We start from the raw sequence: 12,694 nt of genomic DNA on the forward strand, positions 1-12,694 counted from the left end.
CTCCATGTTTGATGGATCTTTGGACTCACTCGTTTTGAAAAGATTGAGACATGCGAACCATGTCTATCGGTATATATGCATGAAGAAACTCCATACAGATGGATCGTTTGGACTCACTTGATTTTGAATCACTTGAGACATGCAAATCATACCACATGGGCAAGATGACTGAAGACCTCATATTCAGTGAGATGGAACAGGAGAGCAACTTGTTGGAAGTAATACATTTGATGTGTGCAATCCAATGAGTGCTGAGGCACGCAGTGAATATCATTATGTTCTTACTTCACAGATGATTTGAGTAGATGTTGAGTATATTTACTTGATGAAACAAAAGTCTGAATTATTGAAAGGTTCAAGTAATTTTAGAGTGAAGTTGAAGATCATCTGACAAGAGGATATAATGTCTATGATATGATATAGAGATAAATATTTGAGTTACGAGTTTGGCACACAATTAAGACATTGTGGAAATTGTTTCACAACTAATACCGCCTGGAACACCATAGTGTGATGGTGTGTCTGAACATCATAATTGCACCCTATTGGATATGGTGCGTACCATGATGTCTCTTATCGAATTACCACTATCGTTTATGGGTTACACATTAGAGACAACCGCATTCACTTTAATGGGCACCACATAATTCAGTTGAGATGACACCGTATGAACTATGGTTTAGTGAAACTTAAGTTGTCGTTTCTTAAAAGTTTAGGGCTGCGACGCTTATGTGAAAAGTTTTGCCTGATAAGCTCAAACCCAAAGCGGATTAATGCATCTTCATAGGACACCCAAAACAGTTGGGTATACCTCCTAATTCAGATCCGGAAGCAAAAGTGATTGTTTCTAAAAACGGGTCCTTTCTCGAGGAAATGTTTCTCTCAAAAGAATTGAGTGGGAGGATGGTGGAGACTTGATGAGGTTATTGAACCGTCACTTCAACTAGTATGTAGTAGGGCACAGGAAGTTGTACCTGTGGCGCCTACACCAATTGAAGTGGAAGCTGATGATAGTGATCATGAAACTTCGGATCAAGTCACTACCAAACCTCGTAGGTCGACAAGGATGCGTACTACTTCAGAGTGGTACTTAATCCTGTCTTGGACGTCATGTTGCTAGTCAACAATGAACCTACGAGCTATGGAGAAGCGATGGTGGGCCCGGATTCCGACGAATGGCTCGAGGCCATAAAATCCGAGAGAGGATCCATGTATGAAAACAAAGTATAGACTTTGGAAGAACTACTCGATGGTCATAAGGCTGTTCAGTACAGATGGATTTTAAAAGGAAGACGGACAATGATGGTAAGTGTCACCATTAAGAAAGCTCGACTTGTCGCTAAGATGTTTTCTGACAAGTTCAACGAGTTGACTATAATGAGACTTTCTCACTCGTAGCGATGCTAAGAGTCTGTTGGAATTATATTAGCAATTACTGCATTATTTATGAAATCTTGCAGATAGGATGTCAAAACATTGTTTCCTCGACGATTTTCTTGAGGAAAGGTTGTATGTGATACAACCAGAAGGTTTTGTCAATCCTGAAAAATGCTAACAAGTATGCAAAGCTCCAGTAATCCTTCTAAGGACTGGAGTAAGCATCTCGGAGATGGAATATACACTTTGATGAGATGATCAAAGATTTTGGGTTTATACAAAGTTTATGAGAAACTTGTATTTCCAAAGAAGTGAGTGGGAGCACTATAGAATTTCTGATGAGTATATGTTGTTGACATATTGTTGATCAAAAATGATGTAGAGTTTCTGGAAAGCATATAGGATTATTTGAAAAGTGTTTTTCAATGGAAAACCTAGATTAAGCTGCTTGAACATTGAGCATCAAGATATATAAGGATAGATCAAGATCGCTTGATAGTACTTTCAAACGAACACATACCGTGACAAGATTTTGAAGGAGTTCAAAATAGATCGGCAAAGAAGGAGTTCTTGGATGTGTTATAAGGTGTGAGTATTGAGTAAGACTCAATTCATGACCTCGGCAGAAGAGAGAGAATGTACAAAGGTCGTCCCCTATGCTTCAGACATAGACTCTACAGTATGCTATGCTGTGTACCGCACCTGAAGTGTGCCTTGCCATGAGTCAGTCAAGGGGTACAAGAGTGATCCAATAATGGATCACATGACAGCGGTCAAACTTATCCTTAGTAACTAGTGGACTAAGGAATTTTCTCGATTATGGAGGTGGTAAAAGAGTTCGTCGTAAAGGGTTACGCCGATGCAAACTTTGACACTAATTTGGGTGACTCTGAGTAGTAGACCGGATTCGTATAGTAGGGCAGTTATTTGGAATAGTTCCAAATAGCGCGTGGTAGCTGCATCTAGGAGATGACATAGATATTTGTAAAGCACACACGGATCTGAAAGGTTCAGACCCGTTGACTAATAAACCTCTCTCACAAGCGAGATATGATCAGACACCATGGGTGTTGGATTCAATACAATCACATAATGATGTGAACTAGATTATTGACTCTAGTGCAAGTGGGAGACTGTTGGAAATATGCCCTAGAGGCAATAATAAAATGGTTATTATTATATTTCCTTGTTCATGATAATTGTCTATTGTTCATGCTATAATTGTATTAACTGAAAACTGTAATACATGTGTGAATACATAGACCACAACATGTCCCTAGTGAGCCTCTAGTTGACTAGCTTGTTGATCAATAGATGGTTATGGTTTCCTGACCATGGACATAGGATGTCATTGATAATGGGATCACATCATTAGGAGAATGATGTGATGGACAAGACCCAATCCTAAGCATAGCACAAGATCGTGTAGTTCGTTTGCTAAAGCTTTTCTAATGTCAAGTATCATTTCCTTAGACCATGAGATTGTGCAACTCCCGGATACCGTAGGAATGCTTTGGGTGTACCAAATGTCACAACGTAACTGGGTGGCTATAAAGGTGCACTACAGGTATCTCTAAAAGTGTCTGTTGGGTTGGCACGAATCGAGACTGGGATTTGTCACTCCGTATGACGGAGAGGTATCTCTGGGCCCCACTCGATAATGCATCATCATAATGAGCTCAATGTGACTAAGTAGTTAGTCACGGGATCATGCATTATGGAACGAGTAAAGTGACTTGCCGGTAACGAGATTGAACGAGGTATTGGGATACCGACGATCGAATCTCGGGCAAGTAACATACCGATTGACAAAGGGAATTGCATACAGGATTGCTTGAATCCTTGACATTGTGGTTCATCCGATGAGATCATCGTGGAACATGTGGGAGCCAATATGGGTATCCAGATCCCGCTGTTGGTTATTGACCGGAGAACGTCTCGGTCATGTCTGCATGGTTCCCGAACCCGTAGGGTCTACACACTTAAGATTCGGTGACGCTAGAGTTGTTACGGGAAATAGTATGTGGTTACCGAAGGTTGTTCGGAGTCCCGGATGAGATGCCGGACATGACGAGGAGCTCCGCAATGGTCCGGAGGTGAAGATCGGTATATTGGACGAAGGGTATTGGAGTCCGGAACTGTTCCGGGGGTACCAGGTGATGACCAGCGTGTCCGAAAGGGGTTTCGGAGGCCTCGGCAAGCGTTGGGGGGCCTTATGGGCCAAGGGGAGAGGGCACATCAGCCCACCAAGGGGCTGAGCGCCCCTCCCACCCCATCTCACTTAACCAGGGGAGGTGGGGGCGCCACCCCTAGGGCAGCCGCCCCTCCCGTCTTGGGGGCAAGTTTCCTAGGGGGTGGGGGCGCCCAAACCCATCTAGGGTTTCCCCTGTGGCCGCTGCCCCTCCCCTAGGGAACCCTAGGGCGCCTCCCCCTCCTCCCTTTCCCCTATATATAGTGAGGGAGAGAGAGGGCAGCCGCACCCTTCCCCTGGCACAGCCCTCTCCCTCCTCCAACACCTCCTCCTCCTCCGTAGTGCTTGAAAGATCTGTCGTGTGTAGCACCTGCCGACCAGGTATGACAAAGCGTAGCACCTGTCGTTCAGGCATGACTTGACATCTCCACCGAAGCTCTGTGCAAGACGAAGCCGCTCCACCTCCTGCCTCTGACTTACAGCGCTGCTCCCAAGAGAGAAACGACACCGCAGTGCCGCCATCGTCCGATCTGGGACACGAGATCCTAGAGTTTCCCCCGGAGCAGTGCCCATCACCAGCAACCGTCAAGGACCCACACAGTGCCCACCACCACTCAGCCCTCAAGGCGACGCCTTTAGGAAGGTCACGACGTCAAGGACGCCGCCGCCACCCACCAAAGTTAGGGTGTTCACCCGAGAGGCAAAGAGGGGGGAAAATGAAGGAACAAACATATATCGACGTCTCCAAGAAGAAGAACGACGCCCTTGAGCGTTGTCGTTGGCGCGGCCGACTGGGGCCGACCAAGAGGTTTCCCCCTATCTCGATCTCCTCCACCAGCTTCACCCGCTGCCTGGGTCCCGACAACCACGCCGGCACCGTCAGGAACCCGCAGGAGAGAAGCCCACTGATCAGGGCCGGATGACTGCTGCCAGATCTAGCACTAGAACCCACCGCCCGCGTGCACCGGCAGCCGAACGACCCCGACAACGCCGGCCATAGATCTGGACACACCCAGATCCGACGCACCCACCACGCCGACGACCACCTCCACTCGCCGGAGTGGAGAACCACCCCGGCCGCGCAGCCAAGCGCCGGCGACACCACGGGCCACCACCACTCACAACAGGACGAATTTGGGCAGGGGGCGCCCAGATCCGCTGCCACCACGCGCCATGGCTGACCACCATGCTGCCCCGGCAACCATGGAGGCGCAGCCCCGCCGAAAAGTCGTGGAGCCGCCGCTCCAGCTTCCTATCTCCGCCGCCACGCTTGACGCCCAGGGTCACCGTCGCGCGCAGCCCGAGTCCGCCCCCAGGATGAAGGGCGAGCCCGCCACCGCCGTCCGCCGGACGAGCTTTGCTCGCCGGCTTCCTCCGGCGACGGTGGGGGAAGGTGGGTCGGGGTGGGTTGGGGGCGACGGCGGCTAGAGTTCGCCCGAGCCGCCCCCCTGGGGGCAGCGCGAGCGCGTCCTTCTAATGTCCTACAGCTAGCCTCAATGACTAATGATCTTCCATCTCTTCTCTCCCACTCACAGCTAGCCCCAACAACCCGTCGTCAACCTCTCGCTTGAGGAACGGGAGCCCATGATCCTGGCCTCACGCGCACAACCCCACTGAACTCCAGGGCAATGGCCACGATCCACCAGACATGCTTGCCCTGTAAATAGACCTCATTACCCTGCAAAAATCCCCTATAGAAGCTTCCCACATCGCCGCTAGGCAGTCTCAAATTTGACACAATGTCGCCACCTCTACAGTTACTATACCCGGTAATTCCGATGAGCACCGACCACCACTTGCCCAGGCACAGACACCCTCATCCTCGGCATGCATGGGCAAATAGGTTTGGCATGGTCCGCAACCCCAGCGCCCCCTCATAGCACGGCTTCACCATCACACAAACAGCGCCGCCGCACCATTGCCGATTTTAGCGAGGTAAGCCCGACATGCCCATCATATCTGCCTTGGCACGTTGCGCACCCTTGATTAGTAGATTTTTTGACGATCGTTCTAAATCAGCACATGCAACCTTACCGAAGCTCGAACGGCGCCGAGCAACTCTCGAGAGCCATTGCGATCCTCTTCTGATAATTCATCCAAGCCAAGAATTGTGATAATGTTCTGAAGTTCTTTGTAGTGTTGTAAACTTTCCGCCTGATCTCGTCAACCCCCAAGCACGCCAATGCCACCTTCATCTTTGCCGCACCATGAAGAGCACTGTCGACCATCGCAACGTTGATCCATCCAATCCCGATCCGTGCGTCGTTGTCCTCGAAATCTTCGGTGACTACCCCGGTGAGCACCGAAACCCTAGCCCGTGTATTGTACGATCTAAACCAACAACAAAGGATTAGAAACCACTAGAAATGGTATCAACCAATCACACAACGTCACGTCATTTATGATCGTAAAGCATTACCATCCAATCAGGACATGCCATCCCTTTAAGGCTGGCCATAGTGGGGGTAACATAAGTAGTATCATGCACTTGGGACTCGCAAACATGCTTATGTGGTAGGTAATTAAAGAAGAGAGAGATGAATATAGTAACATAGGTAGATACTGTAACATAATAAATGTGATGCTATTATGTGTCATGCATGACAATAAATGAGACCACCTATGATACTAATCTATGATACTATGCACTATAGAGGTAGTAACATAGACTAGTAACATATCCCCGCTATGACCAGCCTAAGTCCAACAACTCCATTATGTTCCTGCCTCGAACCAGAACTAGCCAATTAGAAGCCACCACATATCCCTTATTTTATTTAATAATTTTCACCAATTTAATCTTTGTAACTTTTATAGTAAACCCCTACATGTTCAAACCTTTATAAATTTTTACCTGCACTTCTAAATTGAGTGAATATCTTTTGCATATTAATCCTCATAGAATGCAATATTCTTCAGAACCATTTAAATTTACTTTTGAGATGTTGGGCACACACATATAATCTTATGATCTTATGCCACAAGAGAATTAAGGCAAGCTAAGTACACAAACTTGGACAAGCAAAACATAGATACAAAGAAACAAAATAGGAGATATAGCCTCGGATGAAATCATCGGGCCTGTTTATTTGAGTACCCACAAATGAAATCATCAACCTCGCAAGATGTTAGAACTGCTGCCACGAAGTGTAGGTGCCACCGAACCACCAGTTGTATGGCGCAACATTGTCGGCCGTGACGACCCGGCCGTCGTCGGTCTGTACCTTGAAGGACAAGCTCTGGCCGTTGAGGTAAGCATTGCTCTGCCAGCTGGCACCCCAGTTCCTGCTCATTACCATCCAGTCAGTCTTGGACCCCTTGATCCACATTTGGGACACCACGCCGCTACCGGCGACATTTGCCACCGTCACGAGCTCAAAGTAGTCGTTCCCGTTAATGGTGAACCTCATGCCCCCACTCCTCTGGCAAGGAACCCTCCTGTAGTTGACGGGCACAATGCCGGCTTGGTAGACAGCGATGGTCTCCCACGCGGGTTGCGACATGTCGAAGTGCTGCCGCGGCGGGTTGCACCATCCGCCGTTGTCGCTGGCCAGGGCGTAGTTGGGCGGGCAGAAGTTGGTGGCCGTGATGGTGATGGACGTGCCCTGTTTGCACGACTGCGTCTTGCTAGCGTCGCAGGTGATAGTGAAGCACATGCCGCATGATGCGCCGTTGTTGAAGAGCGCCGTGCTCAACGCAGCTGAATTAACCCCGTACCCGGCGTTGTACAAGTTTCCGTACCCGCACGCACCACCTGCATTTTTGTGTAAGTTGTGTCTTGTTTAGTAAGAAGATCAAGGATGTGCGTCATCCAAATAATGTATGCAGCTCAAGCGTAAAAGAAACATTACCCATGGTGTCCGACGCGTCGCTGCCGCCGTAGAATGTTGCAAATGCAGGCGTCCATTGAGCAACGGAGGCCTTGAATGCAAAGGCCAACAAGGTGGTGAGAAGAAGCAAAGAAGGAGTATCCATTTCAATTTCAGACTACGCCTAGTAAGTAATGTAGCAAGGCAGGCAAGTCCTCAAGATTTTTGTCTTGTGCTTTTGCAATGGTAATGGCGTCCCTATTTATAGTGTTCAGATCATCAGAGCTTGCGTGTTGGTTGCTAATAATTGTAAGCTTGATTGATTATGGAGATTTTCTATGTGATGATTTTCGTTAGGAATGGTCAGCATAACAATTATTGGGATGAACATGCCTTGATTTGCTCAGGATGGCCGTTGGCTCTTGACGGTTAAGACTTAAGACACGGATACGCGGATTAAACAGCATCATACCCATGTGCCGTTTTTCCCTAGCAAAGTACACGAGGCACCGCTTTCAAGTTCTCTTAGTGGATGGGATGTCTTGTATTGCGACGAAGTATGAATTTCTAGTAGGCCGGCCGGCAAAAGACGTATGATCTTCATCAGAAAAAACAAAGTAGAAACAGACTTGTGAATTGTGATGTTATTCAGTGAAATTGTGAAGTGGAATAACGTTGTCCTTTAAACTTTATCAGAATTCAGTAATGCAAGCGTGACGATTTGTTAGACCGTGAAGGAAAATCATTCTTTTAACACTATTCAGTTGTTTCCAATAATCAAATGATCTGTTTGTAACTTAGGAGGATGCGATGGGGATAAATCTCAGATTTTATTTCAAGTTCGAACACTAGAATGAATATTGAAACTCTGAACTGCCAGCACGTCATTGCTTACAACTGCAACCATTTTCGAGTACAATTTGTGAGCATACCTGACAGTCTTACGCTAATCAGTCATGCTCTCATGAGGTTACGTGTGAACACTATTATACCATATCAGGCGTACATATGGATTAATTGTGTAGGCAATCCATAGTCAACCCCATAACCACCGTTTCTTTCAGTTAGAACATGCATGTCAGGTTCACAAAGTCTTGGGTAAGGGTAATCATGTGCGAGTAAATTTTAATCCACCGATCAACAATCAAGCATGTGATAATTTTTGCACCTGCTTAATCCAGAAAAATAACGTACATGCTTAAGTTAAAAATTCTGAAAAAATAGACAAGCACATTAGGATGTTTTTCTTAGGGGAAGTATACATTAGGATGTATACTGCATTGCTGTAAATTTTCATGATGAAAATACACTTCTATGTGTGCTATACAAAACAAATCATGAACTTTTATAGAGAACAGTATACATGATAGAAACACATGATTATTTTTTGTGTAGCTCACATATAACTTATTCACCATGAAACTTTACAAACATTTAATATACATCCCTATGTTTATGTGTATTTTTTGTCAGATTTTTTTGAAACAAAAAAAATGATTTTTGATTATTTATTAATTCAGCCTCCATGGAGCTCGACATCCATTAGTGATTTCCGGCACACACCATGCTATTAAAACATTTTCTCAAGCGCTCTCTGGATCCATGTTATGAGTGTGTTCAAAATGCGGGAATGTGTATGTGATGATCACAAGCTTGGTGGAGCATAGAGAATGAAAAGAGAAAATATGGCTTGGTTTGCTAGGGATAAATTGATTCTCCCTAAATTCCAGGTGGCACGAGCTTGAGAGATATAAGGTTATTTGAAGTGTTGTAGTAATGGTGATAGTGTATTAAGGGCGAATCACTATAGATCACCTGATAGTGTATTATGGATAATCCTGATAATGTATTAAACTGTTCTAGTAATGGTGATTTATACTCAATATCGCTGATGACTGGATTTAAATCGACAACCGAGGATTCATCGCTTCCTCCTCACAGAACGATTCACACACTCGCTAGACTGCAAACTTCATTTATTTTTCTCCTTGGTCACATGCACACCTTAGGCCCAATTGGACCAAATAATTGTATATTATCGATTTTGTCATGGGAGCAGTCACCCAGTCTGTGTAGCAATCTGTGTGCTTGGCATCAGAAGCCTGGGCGGGATTGCCAAAATAAAATCCAACGGCCAGAAACGCTGAACCTTCAAATCTGATGGCCGATACCACTAATGGTCTAAGAGGTCTGAGAAAGTACAGTTTCAATGTCTCTAAATGTGCTCGATTGTTGACAACAAACTATTGCCGTAAATGGAAACTTGAGAAATCTTGCTTTTACTGGCAATGCATTTAAGGTTTGGCATGGTAAATAACATGGATTGGAACTGCTAAAGAGAGGCCCTGCTTGGCGAGTTGGCATTGGAAAATATAAAGGTTTGGACGGACCCGTGGATCCCTCACGACATGTCTCATCAAAGTTCGAACAGTCACAACGGAAGGTCATTGTAGGTTTAATACGGTGGATGATTTTCTAGGTAATCATGGACCATGGAAGTTTTGAGGGCCGTCGGCAATTTTATCTGCTACTTGATGCTGAAGCAATCTTAAAGATTAGAACATCGCCAAGAGGGGACGACGATTTATAGTTTTTTTCCTAGCAAGCATGGTAGATTCTCGATGAAGAGTGCATATAACCACAGAGACCATTTCGAGTGTTATTTGCGGCTCAAAACTTTTTGGAATTACCAAGAACCCTAAAATAATTGTAGGGTTATTCATAAAGCTAAAATTGATCTACAAAATGTGTGTGAGCTTTCCTTTTTAATGTTTTGCGTTGGGAAATAATTTCCCTAAATCCCACATAGCATTTGAAACCCTGGATTAAAGTTTGGAGATTTATATGAACCTTAAATCATTTTAGGGAATAAATATAATATCCCATAACAGAGTTGCAAAATATTTATTTGGTTTGAAATATATTTTCCTAAGCCCCAAGTATTTGTTAAACATATGTGGGGTTTTCCCCCAAAAAATTGGATTAGATTTGATCTTTGAATCAAATTCAAATTCAACTGCAAAAAGGAAACAGAAAAGAAAAGAAAGAAAAAGAGAAAACTAAACCTAGCCTACCCTATTACCTAGCCCACTAGCCCCTGACGTAACTAACGCTCAGTGAGCGAAGCTCAGCGTTCAGCGAGCCCAGTCGAGCGAGCCAATGGCCCATTTGTATTCCAAATTGGTACACAAGGGCAATATAACGTTGACCGTTTGATTTTATGACGATCCAATGAATTTTTTTTTTAGAAAAGGAGGATGACCCCCAGCCTCTGCATCTGGTCGATGCATACAGCCACTTTATTAATTATTCTCACAAGACCTCACAAAGTTATACAACAGTGAGACTAAAGCCGTCGTCTAAGCAACAAACTGTCGCTACACCTATCCAGTTGATGAAGGGGCGCAGATAGCCTGGGCCTAATACCAAACAGACATCGCAGCCAAGCCTAGCATCTAAGACCTGAGACCCCAACCTGTTGGAAATATGCCCTAGAGGCAATAATAAAATGGTTATTATTATATTTCCTTGTTCATGATAATTGTCTATTGTTCATGCTATAATTATATTAACTGGAAACCGTAATACATGTGTGAATACATAGACCACAACATGTCCCTAGTGAGCCTCTAGTTGACTAGCTCGTTGGTCAATAGATGGTTATGGTTTCCTGACCATGGACATAGGATGTCATTGATAACGGGATCACATCATTAGGAGAATGATGTGATGGACAAGACCCAATCCTAAGAATAGCACAAGATCGTGTAGTTCGTTTGCTAAAGCTTTTCTAATGTCAAGTATCATTTCCTTAGACCATGAGATTGTGCAACTCCCGGATACCGTAGGAATGCTTTGGGTGTACCAAACGTCACAACGTAACTGGGTGGCTATAAAGGTGCACTACAGGTATCTCCAAAAGTGTCTGTTGGGTTGGACGAATCGAGACTAGGATTTGTCACTCCGTATGACGGAGAGGTATCTCTGGGCCCCACTTGGTAATGCATCATCATAATGAGCTCAATGTGACTAAGTAGTTAGTCACGGGATCATGCATTATGGAACGAGTAAATTGACTTGTCGGTAACGAGATTGAACGAGGTATTGGGATACCGACGATCGAATCTCGGGCAAGTAACATACCGATTGACAAAGGGAATTACATACGGGATTGCTTGAATCCTTGACATCATGGTTCATCCGATGAGATCGTCGTGGAACATGTGGGAGCCAATATGGGTATCCAGATCCCGCTGTTGGTTATTGACCGGAGAACGTCTCGGTCATGTCTGCATGGTTCCCGAACCCGTAGGGTCTACACACTTAAGGTTCGGTGACGCTAGAGTTGTTATGGGAAATAGTATGTGGTTACCGAAGGTTGTTCGGAGTCTCGGATGAGATCCCGGACATGACGAGGAGCTCCGGAATGGTCCGGAGGTGAAGATCGGTATATTGGACGAAGGGTATTGGAGTCCGGAATTGTTCCAGGGGTACCAGGTGATGACCAGCGTGTCCGAAAGGGGTTTCAGAGGCCTCGGCAAGTGTTGGGGGCCTTATGGGCCAAGGGGAGAGGGCACATCAGCCCACTAAGGGGCTGAGCGCCCCTCCCACCCCATCTCACGTAACCAGGAGAGGTGGGGGCGCCACCCCTAGGGCAGCCGCCCCTCCCGGCTTGGGGGGCAAGTTTCCTAGGGGGTGGGGGCGCCCAAACCCATCTAGGGTTTCCCCTATGGCTGCCGCCCCTCCCCTAGGGAACCCTAGGGCACCTCCCCCTCCTCCCTTCCCCCTATATATAGTGAGGGAGAGAGAGGGCAGCCGCACCCTTCCCCTGGCGCAGCCCTCTCCCTCCTCCAACACCTCCTCCTCCTCCGTAGTGCTTGGCGAAGCCCTGCCGGAGAACCACGAGATCCATCACCACCATGCCGTCGTGCTGTCGGAGTTTTCCCTCAACTTCTCCTCTCCCCTTGCTGGATCAGGAAGGAGGAGACGTCCCCGGGCTGTATGTGTGTTGAACGCGGAGGCGCCGTCCGTTCGGCGCTTAGATCGGAATTGACCGCGATCTGAATCGCTGCGAGTACGACTCCACCAACCGCGTTCTTGTAATGCTTCCGCATCGCGATCTTCAAGGGTATGAAGATGCACTCCCCTCTCCCTCGTTGCAAGTCTCTCCATAGATTGATCTTGATGATGCGTAGAAAATTTTGAATTATTGCTACGTTCCCCAACAGTGGCATCATGAGCTAGGTCTATTGCGTAGATTCTATGCACGAGTAGAACACAAGTTGTTGTGGGCGTTGATTTTGTTCAATATGCTTAC

At 46.2% G+C, this 12,694-nt stretch overlaps 1 protein-coding gene across 1 annotated transcript; it reads right to left on the reverse strand.

Annotated features, from left to right (window-relative positions):
• Positions 1 to 6,511: 6,511 nt before the first annotated feature.
• LOC119281594 (expansin-A8-like) lies at positions 6,512 to 7,594 on the reverse strand. The gene is made up of 2 exons (XM_037562082.1): positions 7,420 to 7,594; positions 6,512 to 7,322 (listed from the first exon to the last, which is right to left on the reverse strand). The coding sequence occupies exons 1-2, from the start codon at positions 7,541 to 7,543 to the stop codon at positions 6,697 to 6,699; spliced, it is 750 nt and encodes a 249-aa protein (XP_037417979.1). The 5' UTR covers positions 7,544 to 7,594; the 3' UTR covers positions 6,512 to 6,696.
• Between the last annotated feature and the right edge of the window lie 5,100 nt (positions 7,595 to 12,694).

Source organism: Triticum dicoccoides, chromosome 3B, assembly GCF_002162155.2.
Source record: "Triticum dicoccoides isolate Atlit2015 ecotype Zavitan chromosome 3B, WEW_v2.0, whole genome shotgun sequence".
In the NCBI taxonomy this organism is placed as follows: domain Eukaryota; kingdom Viridiplantae; phylum Streptophyta; class Magnoliopsida; order Poales; family Poaceae; genus Triticum; species Triticum dicoccoides.